The 17525-nt window shown below is 44.3% G+C and overlaps 1 protein-coding gene across 2 annotated transcripts; it reads right to left on the bottom strand.

The window, feature by feature from the left end:
- Positions 1–822: 822 nt before the first annotated feature.
- OOEP (oocyte expressed protein) lies at positions 823–14122 on the bottom strand. Of its 2 annotated transcripts, none has more exons than XM_049695444.1 (3): positions 4478–14122; positions 4104–4283; positions 823–1113 (listed from the first exon to the last, which is right to left on the bottom strand). In XM_049695444.1, exons 1-3 carry the CDS (start codon positions 5025–5027, stop codon positions 1109–1111), a joined length of 735 nt encoding a protein of 244 aa, XP_049551401.1. In that variant the 5' UTR covers positions 5028–14122; the 3' UTR covers positions 823–1108. The 2 variants fall into 2 exon arrangements, with proteins under 2 accessions (XP_049551401.1, XP_049551400.1); XM_049695443.1 differs by lacking the exon at positions 823–1113 and adding an exon at positions 3356–3768.
- Between the last annotated feature and the right edge of the window lie 3403 nt (positions 14123–17525).

Here is a 17525-nt window from a genome sequence, read left to right as displayed (position 1 = left end):
AGCAACTAAGCCCCTGTGCCACAACTATTAAGCCTGTGCTCTAGAGCCCATGCTCCACAAGAGAAGCCCCCGCAATGAGAAGCCCACGCTCTGCAACTAAGAGTAGCCCCCGCTCGCCATAACTAGAGAAAGCCCATGCGCAGCAACAAAGACCCAACGCAGTCAAAAACAAATAACATTAAATCTTAAAAAAAAAGTGTATAAAAATTTATCTAACATAAAATGGAGGAAAAAAACAAAAGACATGATGGGAAACAAAGCAAAATGGCAGACAGAAATCCAATCATACTGATGATTACATTAAATTAGAATGCATTAAATCCCCCAATCAAAAAGCAGAGACAGTCCAACTAGATAGAGAAGTCAGAGGTAGAAGACTACATTGAATATTATTCTACCTATCTCAAATGTTCAGAAAAGGCAACTTTGTGGAGACAGCCAGCAGACTGTCTGCAAACAGGCATAAGGGAACTTTGTGAAGTGATGGAAATGTTCCCAAACTGGTCTCTGCTGATGGTGGCACAACTCGTAAGTTTACTAAAAAAGAAAGCGAACTGTACACTCACAATTTTATATTATGGAACCAATTAAGTGATTAGATTTTTTAAAACTGCAGTGCAATAGCACTAATACTTAAATTCTCCAAAATAAAAATCGACTGTTGACAAAGATGTAGAGCAACTCGAAGTCCCATACACTGCTGAAAGTCAACTGGTTCAATCACCTTAGCAACCTGAACTTATGCGAGTCCTATAATCCAGCAATTCCAATCCCAGACATATACTCAAGAGAAATGCACATATGCATGTACCAAGTCATGTACAACAATTTTCATAGTACCCCTATTCATTATAAGTCCAAATAGGAAACAACCAAAATGCACATCAACAGGATGGAAAACTAAATTAAGGTTTATTCATACAATGGAACTACACCTGCTGGCAACATGGACAAATCTTAGATTGAGTCCATTTATAGTTAAGTCACAACAGTAGTTATCCTTGGGGAGGATGCAAAAATGGGGGCTTCTGGAGCGCTGGTAATATCTTTTCTTCTCTGGCTGCTGGCTACATGCATGTGTCCCCTTTGTATTGTTTGATGAATCTTTTCACACTGTGGATGAACATGGTTTTGGTATGAATGGAATGCTATACATAAATAAGATGTTTACTAAAATTATAGAGAAATATTTGGAGTAATGGAAAGCTACTGGAAAGGACTATATGAGCAGTGAGATTTTTTGAGTAATTACTTTAATACTTTTTAAATTGCCTTATTTAAAAATATTGAGGATGTAAGTATGTTTATCATCAGAAAAATCAACAATGCTATTTTTCAGTGTGGTACTAGTAGATACTTCTACCTTAGCAACTTGTTAGGAAAAAAAAAACATTGTCTTGTCCCTCAATAGAATAACAAATACTGTGGAGTCTTAACAAATTAAGTGTATTCTAATTCCTCTTACACACACACACACACACACACACACACACACACAAAGAGAATGAGCTGAAATTCAGCTGTGGAGAAAAATAAAAGCACGTGGGAAAGTATATTATAGAGGTAAGATCCTAGACTCAACGTTTTGGTTCAAATCTCACCCACCCCCAAGTCCTAGCTCTGTGATCTCAGCAATTTACTTAGGCTCTAAGAATCCTACTTTGGTGCTTAGCTCAAGGGCCTGGTATGTGATACAAGCTCTTATCAATAAATATATAGCTAATATTACTCCCAAATTCTGAAAGTTAGAATGACAGAGCAACTACCCTTTTTAGATATTAAATGTTGCATTAGTTTGCTAGGGCTACTGTAACAAAATAATTAACTGGGTGGCTTAAACAACAGATATTTATTTTCTAAGTGTTCTGGAGGCTAGAAGTCCAAGATCAAGGTGTCAGCAGGTTTGGTTTCTTCTGACGCCTCTCTCTTTGGCTTGCAGAGATAGCCGTATTCTTGCTGTGTCCTCACCTGGTCTTTCCTCTGTGTATGCACATATCTGTGTCTGTATTTACTCTTCTTATTAAAAAAAGTCATACTGGCCCACCCACATGACCTCATTTTACCTTAATTACCTCTTTAAAGACCCTATTTCCAAATACAGTCACATTCTGAGGTACTGGGGGTTAAGACTTCAATATGTTAACATGTATAAAGGATAGAGAACAGGATCATTTACTAACTTAGTTTTGAATAATTTTTGGAAAACTGGACAAGTATTAAGCATAATCCTCTTCCTCCAAATGTTGAACAGTCAAAAATATTTCATGATTTCGTAAAAATCCCACCAGGAAAAACCTGTAGTAATATTCATCAAATTTCTACAAAAGGAGAAAAAGTAGGCACTCTAAGCTTAAATGTAAAATGGAAGATGAGGGGAAAAAATCACACAGAAAACAGTAATTGGTTTAACTACATACAATAAAAATTTTCTGTATGCAAAAAATTTGAGAAGCAAAGGGGTGGACAGTATTGGGTGTAACGGACCATTATTTGTTACAAAAGCTTTTACAGATAATAAAAATCCTTATCTTCAGAGTTGAAAGAAGTAATGACAGAAATGAATAAAGAAAAATGTATAGAAGCGTTTAACAGAAACGTGAAGTAGAATAACGTTCAATATCCCTTGTAATCAAAGATTTGTGTATCTGTGTGTTTAAAATCCTTGCAAACGGCTAGAATCCATCACTGCTAAGGGGTGAAGAAACTGTATGAGTTAAATCAACTCCAACTTTGTGTCTAACGCCACAGAGCTCTTGGCAATCATTCCTCCAAGAATTCTGCTTCCTGAAAGTGGAAGCACCATGGGATTGGAACTGTTTTGCACAGATTGGTCATAGCATTGTAAAGGGTAATGGAAAAACAACCCAGCCCATGCAGGACACCTGCTTAGGGAGGGGGGCAGAGGAGACAGCCGGCTGGAAGGCCACCTGCCAATGCACAAGCTGCCCATTACCATGGCTCCTTCTGGTAAATCACAGCACCAGCAGAATGAATGCTGATCGCCTCAGCTTGCATGTTGGAATGCCCACCCACGTGCATGGTCAGAGACTCCACTCCAAGAAAACACACGGGCCCACTGGTTGCTACTCAGGAACCAAACACCTGCTTAAAAATGAGAGGCTCAGAGAAGAAGCGCTGGCATTACCTAACAGCTTGTTAGAAATGCATATTCATGGGCTCAATGTACTGAATCAGAATCAGTGGAAAAGGGGCTAAGAAATTGTGTTTTAGCAAGCTCTCGAGGTGATCCTTACACACATTAAAGTTTGAGAACAAATGATGCAAAAGAAACCCAAAGCAGACTGACCCTGCATTTCTGCCCCCTGTGCATGAGGGCCTGACTCTGACCATAAAATCATAAAAGGGTTAGTAGTTTCAAAATGATAGAAACTAAGAAAAAAACAAAAATAAACCCTCCACCTATCAGCCTCTCACATCAAGATATGAATGAACAGAGTCAATCTTTTATAAATTTGCTTAATTTTGAGTGAGCCAAGATCTTTATGCCATTGGAAAAAAGGAAATTCATTTATTTACTAGAATGGCACTACAAACTCACGTTTGCAGCAAAAGAATCAAACCACTGTCCATCAAGATACAGGAAAAAAATAAATGCACAGATTTAAGGATATTTGCTTCTCCTGAACTTTAGTAGCAGAAGGGACTGTTCTCATGCCCCGGAGAACACTTATGCAACAGGACTCTGGGGGACCTGGGGACCTGGTGCCTGGGCCTTCAAGAACTCCTCGAGTTGTTCCATCTTCTCAGCTGGAGAAGGAAAAATGCTCACTGCTTCAAACTACTCCTTCATGGGGGTGGATGTGTGCTGGCAGTATCATTTTTCGGGGTGGAAGCTCTGAACCTAGGACCTGGAAACAGCGGCGCGACCAAGCGGAGGCTGGCACGGGCAGTGAGGGGCCTGAATGCATCCCATCTCAGCCTACCTTCCCAGGGTCCTGCTTGGACTCCACTCACAAGGGATGCCCAGGGACCACGTGTAGCATACTGGGAGTTTTGGGAAGACGGAGGCTGTGAGCAGACCAGGTATGGCCAGGTGGCTCCCCCGTGGCTCCCTCCCCACGCACGTTTTCCATGCCCCTCACCTCGGGCACGCTTCTCCCGGTGACTCGACGCCAGGCTCACGAGCACGCTCTTCACCCGGCGCTGGACAGCTGGCCGCCCGAAGACGGTGATTTCCACCAACTTCCCGGCGTGAACTGCGTCCACCGTCAGCAGGGCCTGGCTCATCCACTCCATTTCCGGAACCACGGCTCGGTCCGGGCCTGAACGCGAAAGGAGAGACTGAGCGGGGCACGGAGAAGGGCAGGAGGAGCTGGCCCGAAGGGGACGGAACGGGCAGGGCAGGAAGCCAGGCACAGCGCATCACACGCGGCCCGCGCGTCCGGAAAGCGTTGCGGAGCGCGGCTCGGCGGCCTCTCCCGACTGGGGGGCCACCACCACGCCCCGGGTCGCGCACCGAAGATCGAGTCGGCCAGCCACGCCTCCAAAGAAAACACCAGCGGGTTCCTCAGCTCCTGCACAGGAAACCACCACGGCCGGGAGCGAATCCGTGGCGGCGTAAATAGGAACCCCAGCAGCCCGTCCCCCCGGCCCTCGGCGGCGCCCGCGTCGTCGACCATGCTCGAACCGGCAGCCAGCGGGTAAGGGGCAAGCAACTCTCGCGGGATTTGTGGAGGCGCGAAGTTGGGCCCTTTACGGCTTGCGGCCGGCTCCGCCCCCTCCGGTGCGCCTGCGCCCTGCTCCCGGGCCGCCCTGTGGGCGAGGGCTCCGGGGGCTCTTCGTACCGCCACGCGTGGCGTTGCCCCGCTTTCTCCTCCGCCCGGAACCCCGGCGGCTCTCGGAGACGCCGCCCGGTCAGGTAACGCCCGGCCCCGAGGCGCCGGGGTTGATGGACGGTGTGGTTGGCTGGAGCGGGGTCCCAGCCAGGCCCGGTCCAGGTTCAAAGGTTGCGCCCGAGGAGGGTAAGGCCGAGGGCGGGCTCGTGGAATGTGCATCTTCTCTTTCATCTCCTGCCTCTGGTTCGTTACCGCTTCAGAATCATTCAAACAAGTGCGTCGTGTTTATAATACAGACGTCAGACGTGGGCATTCTAGAAACGTAGCAAGTGGAGACAAATCTCGTTTATTTCCAAAATTAAGAGACGACGAGTGTTGATGCACATTTCTTCCCAATGTTCTTAATTTTAGTTAAAAGTTTAAATTGTGAAAGATTTCACACATTTAAAAAAGTTGTATAACAAACACTCATGTACCCCCCTACCCCCCATTTAACAAGATGTTAATATTTCCCACATTTGCCCCGCTCTCTCACCTTTCAAACAGATGTCGGTGGAGACCTTTCCTTCCCTCGCCGCAGGAAATCATGTCCTGAAATCGGTGTGTCACCCGTGCGTGTTCTTATACTTCTCCTAGTGCATTTCTACAAGTTTGGTAGTTGTTTTACAATAGACAGCGTCTGCTGTACAAACGACTTTGTTCTTACAATTAGTTACGAAGTGTTTGTTTTTTAAATATTTTTCACGTAAAGTGTCGATTATTTACATAAGGGGGATGGTACTAATGTACTGAATTCCCTCATCTGCATCATCTAGGCCTCAGCAGTTGTCTGAGAGGAGATATTGAATCTAACTTGTGGATATTTTTATTCAATTTAATTTAAAAAGTCAACATAATAATACATACATATTGTAAAAAAAAAGTTTTGAGGATATAAGGTAGTGTATGAAAGTTCTCTCATATATTCTCCCTTAATCTCTTACTAATTCTTTTTCAATGGTGTATACTGTGAATATCTTTTTAGTTTAAATTGTCTTTTCGCCTTCTTTAAGGTTTCTTTTGATGAATACAATTCTTAATTTTAGTATAGTCAGATTTATCAGTCTTTAGGGTAAGTACATTCTGTGTCTTGCTTAAGAAATCCTTTCCCGCCCTGAGGTCTAAAGACATTCACTATACTTTTGAAGTTTCCATCATAACGTTTGAATTCTTGAACCACCTGGGGTTAATTTTTTAAATCGGGCATAATGTAGGGATATGATTTCATCCTTTTATAAACTGATAATTTTTTCCTTGAGCCATTCTCTTCGGGATGCATCCAACTTGAGGCCTCTTCAAATTACATCCTTGAAAAATTTCAGACTCCTGCATGTAGCATGAGTTGGCCACAAGGCTGGTTTGTGGTAGTTCATCATTAGATCAAGACATATGTGAGAAAGGGAAGGTCAAGAAAATTTCCTTTGGCATTCTCATCTGGATGGCAAAGTTTATTTCCGATTCAGTTTTGTTTTGGAAGTGTAGTCATTTGGGGTCTTATGCAGAGACCCCCATGTTAAGTTTCCTACACTTGGCAAGCCTTGAGTTGTATTAGCTGACCCATGCCAGCTTCAAAACAGAATTGTAAGGTTTTTAGGCTTTAGCAGAATCTGACAAGATGAATCAGTTTTGTCACTCTGTACCTCCAAGGCTTCCTGCTTTGACTCTGATTGGTGGGACAGAGTCATGATCTGAATACTGGCTCCAGCATTTTCTAGTACCTTTCGTTTAGTTTCACCAGTTGTTAACGTTTTGCTTCGTTTATTTTCTCTACCTACACATCCTTTTTCATGAACTGTTTGTAAGTTGCAGGCATCATGACACTTTATCTCAAGTGTGTGACCGAATGCAAGTTATTTCTGCACCCCATAAAAAATTTTAAAATACTAGCAAGAAGACTTCCAGGGGATCGCTTGCTTTCATTTTATCTGCTTAGCCCTCGAAGAACCAGTCTGAGGGTATTTGGGTTCAGTCAATAGTATATGAGTGAACTGGTTTTGTAATTTCTCATTGAGAATCTTTGTTCTTCATCACTTCACTTCTTGTAATCTTCAGTTCCTAAGACGACATCTCTATACAATGAAAAATGTTACAAAGTATAATGAACCCAGTTGTTTTGTACCAAAGAATAACATCAAAGAGTACGTCCCAGATAGTTAGAGAAAAGTGGTCAAAATGAGGAAAATAAATTAATAAGGAGATATTAAATCACTGTCAGACGAGGAGCAATTATGCAGAAAAAGAATACAATAAAAGCTGTATTCTGAACAATAGAGGACAATCTTGTAATGTTTAGGTGCATTTACAAACAGTAACTGTATACCAGTTCCCCTGGGTGGATGGATGGATGGGTAAACTAATAAATAAGGAGATATTATACCACACTACTAAATAATACTCAAGTAAAGCAAGAAATGAAAATCATCACTGACAGGCTATTTGGAATATAACAGTAATTTACAAAGTACCTTTTTAAAACATTATGGACAGTGTACATTCTGAAGAATCTAGTTTTCAATCCCCTCTCATCCATCCTGTCTGCTCCTCCCTGATATAGTTAACTATTATTAGTTTTTTTCAGTTATCCTTCCATTAAAAAAATGTATAGATAAGGATCTGGGAGTTTTTGCTTTTATTTTTTTTGTAATATTACAGGTATTTTATTGTGCTCTTTTTGCACCAACTTTTTTATTTTGAAAAACTCTAAACCAATGGAAAAATTATAAGAACATTAAATTTACACTCAGTACCTTTCGTTTAGTTTCACCAGTTGTTAATGTTTTGCTTCATTTGTTTTCTCTACCTACACATCCTTTTTCATGAACTGTTTGTAAGTTGCAGGCATCATGACACTTTATCTCAAGTATTTCAACATTATCTCCTAAAAACAAGGACATTCTCCTCTATAACCATACGAAATTATTCACTCAGGAAATTTAACGTTGGTCTAATACGGTTGTCTAATATATGATACAATTTCATTTTCCCCAATTTTTCCAATAATGTATAGCTAATATAGAGTCATTCTCTGTTGCTGTTATTATTGTTTAATGACATTGACATTTTTGAAATATTTTAAATTTTTTTATTGTGGAAAATTTCAAACATACAAAGGTAGAGAAGATAGTATAAATGAATGACCAATATACTTATCCTATATACAACTTCAAAAAGTATCAACTCATGGATTATCTTGTGTGGAAATAAAGATCACCCAAGTGGGGACAAGCGAAGGCTCTTTATTCAGAGCTTGCTATAGTAAAAGGGAGTCAGCCACCATCACTTGTGTTTGGCGGAGTGTCAGAAGCAGGCAGAGGAGCGGGAAAACTTTCTATAAAGTGGAAAAAAGGTGTGCCTGAAGGGGGTAGGTGTGGGCCTGGGGAAACTGTAGGTGGGCTTACTAGAAGCGGGGCATCGTATGTGATTGGTTAGGGGGTGCGTATCTGGCTTTCCCAGTTGGTCCTCAGTTGACATCAAGGGCAAAAATTAGCGAAGCTGTCAGTTATTAATCAAGTCCTGGACATCTTGTGTTGCTGCCATAGGGGTTGTTTGGCTTCCCGGACTGCATGCTGAAGATGGTGGCTCAGAGTTCTATTTTTATGTTTAGTCTGGCCATTGTCTGTATATTCAGTTTCTTGGCCCCTGTTTTTGACAGTTCTCTCATTTGCTGGAAGTTGACGAATTCAGGGAAGGCCAGAGATACAGGTCTTCACTGCTTGGAGATGGCTCAGCTGTCTGCATGGCCAACTGCATTGCAAGATCTTCTTGCCCTTTTTGTTGTATCATCATGGAGATAACTGATGAGAGAACGAATGTAGAAGCATTTAAGACTCTGGATAGAATGTGTCAAAAGAAAATTCAGAGAGCTTTACTTGAGATGAATATTTTATTAAGTGAGAAACAAACCGTTCACAAACAGGGAGACTTCCAAACCAAAAGTGGCTTAAAGCTCCACTCTGAGCACTTACAGCTCAGCTTATAAAGCATGAGGAGGTACATTGTTTTGTATTGTGATTCTAATTGGCTGCCAGAAACTTACATTCCTTTTAGAGTGGTAGTATTACATAAGCTTACTTTTTTACTGTAGCTGATTTGCTAGGTTATGCTGACATGAAGAAAGCTTAAGTTTTGTTTAAGGTCAGAGTCATCATTTCAGGGAAATCAGGACAGCTTTAAGTTTTGATTAGATGACTCTTAAGTGTTTGGTCTAGGTCTGTATTCAAACTGTGGCTTCCATTTTGGTTTCTCTTTAACTATGACAAAAACAAGAATTTATAATCCCTGTAAAATGCTTTGGAACCAGTTATCCTAACTGCTCCACCTAGGCCAAGAGAACAAATCCAATAGAACATGAGAGTCATGTGCCTTTTCCTTAAGGTGATACATAGCTTGTTCCACTTTGCCTGTTTCATTGATCCAAGTACAAGAAGAAGTATAAGCAATGACACAGACAGCACCATGGCTAGCCAATAAGGAATCTACAGCAATGCAATTGTCCATTGTTACTCATGCCAATGTGTTGAGACTGATCTCTGTTCCATCTGGTATCATTAATAACTTCTACCAAAGTTTGTGATAGGTTTCTTCCCATCTTTTCTATTTGTATGGTTCCTACCGATGGGGACACTGCTTTGACTGTTCTCATAAATAATCAGTCAGTAATTCCCCTAGGTTGTGTGCCTGAATAATCAAGAATGGCCTCATTTTGGCACCCATGTCTGGGCCAGGATTTCCAGCCTTGATGATTTATAGAATTAGGGTCTCTGTATACAGACAAGTCTCATAATACTATTCCTGAAGTGCATGAAATGTTAGTCTGAGGCAAACAGGACCAGGCAATATGGCCACAAAGGAAGCAGTATCCAGTAGGGATGTGGAAATCCAGGAAAAAATGGAGTTCACGACGTGAAGTTGGAGCCAGGGCCTTACATTAGCTGGGTGACATATCTGGATCTCTCTCAGTCTCTTCCAAGTGATATTTGGCCCATCGTGCTGTGAAGATCGTTGAATCTAAATTTAGAATTACCTTGGGTCAATCAGTAGCTTGTAATAATTGGTTCTTCTTCTGGGAGAGAGGGACACTAGCAGAGTCACAGATTGATTTAAGGTCAGTTGTCCACATAGGCGCAAATGGAAACACCGTCAGTTGTAATTCTGATGTCTTTATCATGGGGGTCGGTGATGGACAGCATATCCAGCAGTCAGTAAGACTGAGGGCAGCGGTTACTGTTCAGGATAATCTGAGGATAGCATTAGAATGAGTGTGTTCTGACCTAACAGTTACAATAAGGAGGGAAAAGAGAAAAGCGTCCATTACGGGTGGATGACAGCAAGGGGTCTTTAGAAAATGAGAAGAATGATTATAAACAAACAGACAAAACAGAAAACAGCAATTAGATAGGTCTCTTAGTCCGACAGCAGACCAAGATCTATCTGTGGCCCTCTATTTGTTCCAGAGGTCTGGGCTAGCTGTCTGCTTCCCGAGATTGGCTTCTGGAAGATCTCCGAGAGTACTGAGTTTGAGGTCCCATATTGGAGTAGTTTTCCAATTGTGTGCAATTGTGAATTGCCTTTTTAGTTGAGAGGCATGAACCCGAATATTGACTGCCTGGGGTTTCACTGTTTCCCTGGTGTTAACAGTACCTGATAAAGCCCCTTCCAGCGAGATTCAAGAGCAGTTTTCCTCCGAGATCTCTTCCTGTTACTGGAATCTCCTGGCCGAGGATCATGAAGAGGCTGTTTAGGAAGGCTCCGTGGGAGGGTGGTCTTGATTGACCTCTTGTGATAGGACTGGGCACAGTACGTGAGTCCCTTGCCACGTTTTGCCCTGTCTGCGTGCAGTCGGCAGAGTCTAGTGTCAGAAATGCAGTCTCTAAATACGTGCCTCCCAGGTACCAGCTCATTGGAGGATAAGCGGTACGTGCCTGAGGGAGAGGACAGCATGGCCATAAGGGCTAGTGGGAGTACCTCTGGCCAAGTGAACTCGAAGAGTTTGTGAAGGTTGTGCTAATTTTAATTTAAGGATGTTAATTCCTCCTTTTGACCTTTCCAGAAACTGTAGTTTTTGAATAAGAGATGACACCTTACAAAGTTATTTTATAAAGGTTTCTGTAAAGTGTGTGCCTCAATCACTTGATATAAAGGTTGGGATGCCCCAGGTTGGAAACACAAAATCAAGCAGCTTTCTAGTGACTACAAAGGGTGTATAGCTTTTCAGCAAGAAAATGCTTCAACTCATTCTGGAAATAGACATATAATAACATACTCAAGTCCCATGAAGGGTGAAAGCTGGATAGCCCATCTGAAGGTCTTCATAGGGCCCTTGAGGCTTTGCTTCCTGGCAATGTCCCACCTTTATGTTTTTTTCAGTCTTATGGTGTTGACAGGTGGCACGTAATCTGAAAACAGCCTTAGTTTTCTTTCTAAAGTTTCTCCATCAATGTTGATTTACGATAATAACCAATTTGTCTTTTCCATGTTGGGTAGTTTCATGGAGAAATTTAGCAAATAGCCATTTGAAATCATCTGGAGCCACCAGGTGCCATGTTGAGAGGGCCAGAGATTACCTGAGCAGAGGGTACAACCAGCTTTTCCCGTTCTTCCTTTTCAAAATTGGGGGCTAAATGTTGATATTTTATAACATCCTTTTATGTTAATAATTTATCGTTTGGAGGCTTAGATAGGATCATAACTTTGGTTAAAATGGTTTGTTTGGGGCTTCCCTGGTGGCGCAGTGGTTGAAAGTCCGCCTGCCGATGCAGGGGATGCGGGTTCGTGCCCCGGTCCGGGAAGATCCCACGTGCCGCGGAGCGGCTGGGCCCGTGAGCCATGGCCGCTGAGCCTGCGCGTCCGGAGCCTGTGCTCCGCAATGGGAGAGGCCACAGCAGTGAGAGGCCCGCATACCGCAAAAAAAACAAAAAACAAAAAACCCAAGAGCTTGTCTAGATCACTCATGCAAAATTACATGAAATGGCTTTTGCAGTTAGGGATGTCGCGGAAAGGAGGCTGTCGGGCTCAGCTGAGCTGGGAGAGAGAATGGGGCTGCCAAGAGTCAGGGTAGCTGATTAAAGCAACAAGCTAAGAGGCTAAACCTGAGGAAGTGTTGCCCCCTGTTCCATCTTCCCTCACGGAACAAGGTTGGGTAGATCAGCACAGAGGTGTCTCACAATCGAGGGAAAACAAAAGGCTCTGGCAGTTTTACGATCCTGGGATGGGTGAGGGGCAGAGGAGGAGGGAAAGAGGAAGGTCTCGGAGTGGAAAAGTACCAGATACTGAGCCAGAGTGGGGAGGTGTCTTCCCGGTTCCCCCTTCTCCCCACCCCATGAGGATGCCTCCGCAGGGGTTCCTGAGCTCCTGGAGAAGAGCTCTCCCCAAGGCCTCCGACAGAGACCTAGGAATGTAAACATTCAAAAGCGCTTGACATGGGGGCTGGGGGCTCAGCCTCAATGCTCCCTGCAGAGACTACGGTGCTTTGCTTGCGTGTCCTCTGAATGGAGTCTGTCATCAATTGACTGCTTTGGGTAGGATACATTCTCCTGTTCTTGGCTGAGAAGTGCCTTGATGTTGACACTTGGATGTCTGAAAATGTTTTAAATTCTCCATCTGTCCATAATTTGGCTGGGTTACATTATCCTCGTCTTAAGTAATTTTCCTTCAGAATCTTTACAGCAATTCTCCACTGTCTTCTGGCCTCTAACATTGCTAGAGAACCGAGATGCCATTCTGATTCCTATTCCTTTTTTTTTTAAGACTTTATTTTTTAGGACTTCCATGGTGGCGCAGTGGTTGAGAATCCACCTGCCAATGCAAGGGACGTGGGTTCGAGCCCTGGTCCAGGAAGATCCCACATGCCGCGGAGCAACTAAGCCCGTGCGCCACAACCACTGAGCCTGTGCTCTGGAGCCCGCAAGCCACAGCTACTGAGGCCCACGCACCTAGAGCCCGTGCTCCGCAACAGGAGAAGCCACCACAATGAGAAGCCTGTGCACTGCAATGAAGAGTAGCCCCGCTGGCCGCAGCTAGAGAAAGCCCATGCACAGCAATAAGGACCCAACGCAGCCAAAAATAAATAAATAAAATAAATAAATTTATTAAAAAAATAATAATAAATACAGACTTTTTTAGAGCAGTTTTAGGATCACAGCAAAACTGAGCTCTGAGTTCCTATCTCACACCATCTTCCCCCTCACACATCACAGCCCCCCCTGCTGTCAACATCCCACCAGAGTGGGGCATTTGTACACAATCAGTGAACCTACCCTGACTCATCATTGTCACCCAAAGTCCATACTTAATACATTACCCTTCACTCTTGATGTTGACCATTCTATGGATTTTAGCAAATGTGTAATATCCACTGTTACAGGGTCACACAGAATAGGTTCCCATTCCTTTTCTGTGTCATTTTCTTCTGTCTCTGTCTGTAGGAGAGGCAGGAAATAGCTGGGCCCCAGGCTGAGCAGCTAGAACTTGTCTTCCGCTGACACTCTGAGACAAGGATAAAGGCAGGAACAGAGAGGAGCTGGCCCCTGCCTGAGCAAGAGATAAGGCAGACACATCTTTCTCATTCTTGTGGTCAAGGTGGCCTACCAGACCACACACATGCATGGAAGTCTCCTCAGGGGTCAAAGAAGGGAAGGGGCGCCAGCACATAATATGTCCTGTCAACCTCCCAGAAACCCTCGCATGAAATCCATCTTGTCTGAAAGATGCACATCCACGTGGGGAGGGCCCTGAGTCACACCAAATATGGACACAAGTATGGCAACTGGCCAGGGAACCCGGAAAACTGCCGCCTTGTAAGTGACTGAAGCTCCCCCTTTGGGGCGCATCCCACTCTGAGCCTGCGCATTAACCTCGCACAGTACTTCGCTTTCTAATAAACACTCTATCTGCTTTACAATCGGTCTCTCTGTTGAATTGTTTCTTCAAAGAAGACGAGGACCGAGGTCCTGCTTCAAGCCACCCCACCCCAATGGCCCCCCAAAATCATGTGTTTTGGATCTTCTGTGTGTCCTTTAGTGTCCTGATGATGTGCTGGTGTAATTTTCTGTTACTCAGTCAGTGTGCCTTCTCTATCTGCAAACACAGGCCATTTCAATTGTGAGAAATTTCTCAAACTATTTCTTAATTCCCTCCCCAACATTTTCTCTGCTTTTATTTTCTGAAATCTCTGTTAGTTGCTATGATGGATCTTCTAGACTGTTCTTATATTTTTTTAATTTTTCTTTCCTATTTTATGAAACTTTTAGTTTTTTAATATAATCTTTTCTTATTTCATGACTGTAATATCTTCCAGAAGATATGTGAATTAACCTTTTTTTTTTGGCTACATTGGGCCTTCATTTTTGCACGCGGTCTTTCTCTAGTTGCAGTGAGCAGGGGCTACTCTTGGTTGCAGTGCGCGGGCTTCTCATTGCGGTGGCATCTCTTGTTGCAGAGCACAGGCTCTAGGCGTGTGGGCTTCAGTAGTTGCAGCATGCGGACTCAGTAGTTGTGGCACGTGGGCTTAGTTGCTCCATGGCATGTGGAATCTTCCCAGACCAGGGATTGAACCTGTGTCCCCCACATTGGCAGATGGATTCTTAACCACTGCACCACCAAGGAAGTCCCCCGAATTAGCCTTTTGAATTCTTCTTCTGTTTACTACATTGTATCTGCTTTCACAGATTTTTTTCTTCTCTTTTGTCTCTTTTCTGTTAGAGGTTTCCTTGGAGAATCTGCTCATTATATATGCCTGTTCCTGTTTAAGAGTTGATCTCAAACTCTTGATTAGCAGCTTTGTAAGGAGAGGGTTAGTCTTGTTGATTCAAGGGTTTCATTGTTAAATAACATATCTCAATAGTTTGTAAACTTGAGCTACAACAAAATTACCTGGAGGGCAAGTTAAGACATAGACTTAACATAGAGCAGGGCCTTGTTCCTAAGGGTTGCTGATGTCGACTGAAAAAAAATGCACCCTCTGAAAGTTGAGAATTACGTTTTATCTGGCAAACTTTCTGAGGACTTCAAGCCTGGGAGGCAGCATCTCAGATGGCTCAGAGGGACTGCTCTGAAGAGGTTAGGGAGGAGCCAGGATATATAGGAATTTTTGCAACAAAGACTAAGTAGTCAGAGCATCAAAAGATTACTGTTAATTAAAGAAAACCAGACATCTCAACTTCAGGAATTTAGCGCTTTTCTGTGTATGGGAAGATGCAAGAGTCTGGGCTCGCTGAAATCGTTCCTTTGATACGCACCTCAGCTATCTGGGGCCAGTATCCTGTGCTTTCCCACCCTGAGTCCTTCAGGGTGCACCACTGGATGTGGCTGCAGTGGCTACGAGTTTGATGGTGGGCATCCTGTTTCCATCCTGAGTCCCCTCAGGGCTCACCATCCAGGCGGTCCAGGCAGCTGTAATGTGATGGACTGATGACTGCAATATCCTTTGTTTACTGGTAGGGCAGCAATATTTTTCATTCACACGATTCTTGAACCCTAATCCCCACTTTCAGAGGAACCTGATGCCTCTCATTTCTGAAGCACATTGGGATTCTACAGAACAAATCAGCCTTCTTCAAGGCTTAGTTTTCCATTTTCTCTGGTCTAAACCAAATATCACATTCTCATCTGCTTTCTAGCTTGCAGTATGTGTCAGTGTGTGTGTGTTTGTGTGTGTGTGTACACACCCATCCTTTACCCTTGTGCATTTATGTCTTTTAATAATCTCTTTTTTAGAGGGATTTTGGCAGGGTGTTTGATGAATGCCGCGTGTTTAAATCTGCCATGTTTTTAAGGTTTTTCATGTTTAATTTTTTTTTTGCGGTACGCGGGCGTCTCACTGTTGTGGCCTCTCCCATTGCGGAGCACAGACTCCGGACGCGCAGGCTCAGCGGCCTAGCCGCTCCGTGGCATATGGGATCTTCCCGGACCGGGGCATGAACCCGTGTCCCCTGCATCGGCAGGCGGACTCCCAACCACTGCGCCACCAGGGAAGCCCCATGTTTAATATTTTTAACTTTCCCTTATAGTTGATGAATAGTTTGGGTATAGAATTTAAAGTTTAAATAATATTTAAATTATATTTTACATATAAAGCTAATGAGGGACTTTCCTGGTGGTCCAGTGGTAAAGAATCTGCCTTCCAATGCAGGGGACGCGGGTTCGATCCCTGGTGGGGAAACTAAGCCCACGCCCCACAACTACTGAGCTGGCAAGAGAGCCTTCGTGCTGCAATCTACAGAGTCCATGCACTCTGGAGCCCAAGCGCCACAACTAGAGAGAGAAAACCCACACACCACAACTAGAGACAAGCCAGCACCACAACGAAAGATCCCCGGCGCCTCAACTGAAGACGCCACGTCATGCAACAACTAAGACCCGATGCAGCCAAAATAAATAAATAAATAAATAAATAAATAAATATTTTTAAAATAAATAAAAGTAAATAAAACATAAATCACACTAATTGTTTTTTTTAAAAAAGCTAATGACCTATATCCAATGGTATATCTTGCACTCTAGAGTTCTATGTTAAATGCTTTCAGTCTTTAAAAATTGGAGGAAATAAAGGAACCATGAAGTGAACACATGCTGTTAGGAAAAGAGCAACTCCCTACTCCAAGACAAGGTAAAATAGGGCATAAATAATTTCTGTAAATGAAACGTTAAATGGTCGAACATTTGTATTACACCAAGAGCTGATGACTAAGGAAAAGTAAAATAAAATGAATATTGGGCAAGAGAATTAAACATGAGGTAGGAAAAAGCCCCGAATAGTGGAAAGCATGTTGCCAAGTCCTCCAGGGTCACCTGGGACTGGGGTTTCAGAGAGGCTCTGTCAACTCTCTGCCCTGGCAAGAGTTACACACTTCCACTGAATTCTTCTCGTGGGTGTGGTCTCAACGACAGGCAGCTCTGTTGACTAACTTCTCCCCATTCAGTGTCCTGGTGAGCTATTGCATGGGCAGTCCTCAGCGACGAGGCCCCAGGTAATCTGCGCGCGCTGGACCCGCAGCCGTCTCCCGCGCAGGCCACCTGCTCCGCTCGCTGCTGCCCTCGGCCGCTGTTCTCCCGACGGGACCGCCCCTGGGCTGTGAGGGACCGGAATCATGCTTGGAGAGGCCTCGATTGCCTCCCAGGTCTGAGGGAGGCCCGCTGTGTCTTCGTTTCCCGCCTCCCCAAACGCTGGCAGCTTTTGCAGGGCGGTGACTCGGAGGGACCCGCGGCCTCGGGAGGGTGGGCAGTTTCTGCCGAGCCTGGAGGTGGAGGCTGGGCGCCGCCGAACACCTGGCCTCCCGTCCGGTTGCTTCTCCGCGTCGCAGGGGTCGTGCGGCGGGAGCGCACAGGGAGCAGAGAGATACGCCGCAGAGCTCTTTCGAGCCGGAAGACTTAAGACCAAGCTTCCGGTCCACGTCTGAACCGAGAGGCTGAGCTGGTGGATGCGGTACTTGGTGAGTGAGCCGCGTGCGTGCCCAGGGCGCGAGCACTCCAGGCTGGCAGCATGCTCCCTCCGGGCTGCAGCCCCTCCCGCGGCTGGGGCCTCCTCCGAGCGCCGCTGGCTCCTGCCTCTGCTGGGGAAGGTAATAGTCTTGTACTATGTAGGCCAGCAGAAACGGCGCTAGCAAGCCTGAGAACCAACAGATAAGGAAGGGAATAAGTCAGGAAGCTTCCTGAGCCTTGGGAATCTGGCCGCTTCCCAGGGATCAGCGAATA

This window comes from Orcinus orca, chromosome 12 (assembly GCF_937001465.1).
Source record: "Orcinus orca chromosome 12, mOrcOrc1.1, whole genome shotgun sequence".
Classification (NCBI taxonomy): Eukaryota; Metazoa; Chordata; class Mammalia; order Artiodactyla; family Delphinidae; genus Orcinus; species Orcinus orca.
Note: the sequence above shows the minus strand (reverse complement) of the source record. Positions and strands in the feature narration are given on the sequence as shown.

Bases quoted from the DNA above. Each gene is read 5' to 3' on its own strand.
- OOEP (XM_049695443.1), bottom strand. From the start codon at position 5,027: ATGAAAGAGAAGATGCACATTCCACGAGCCCGCCCTCGGCCTTACCCT. The intron at 4,284-4,477 runs GTGCGCGACCCG...TTTCGCGTTCAG, and splicing joins GCTGGCCGACTCGATCTTCG to GCCCGGACCGAGCCGTGGTT. The intron at 3,769-4,103 runs GTGAGGGGCATG...TTCCTTCTCCAG, and splicing joins CCGGGAGAAGCGTGCCCGAG to CTGAGAAGATGGAACAACTC.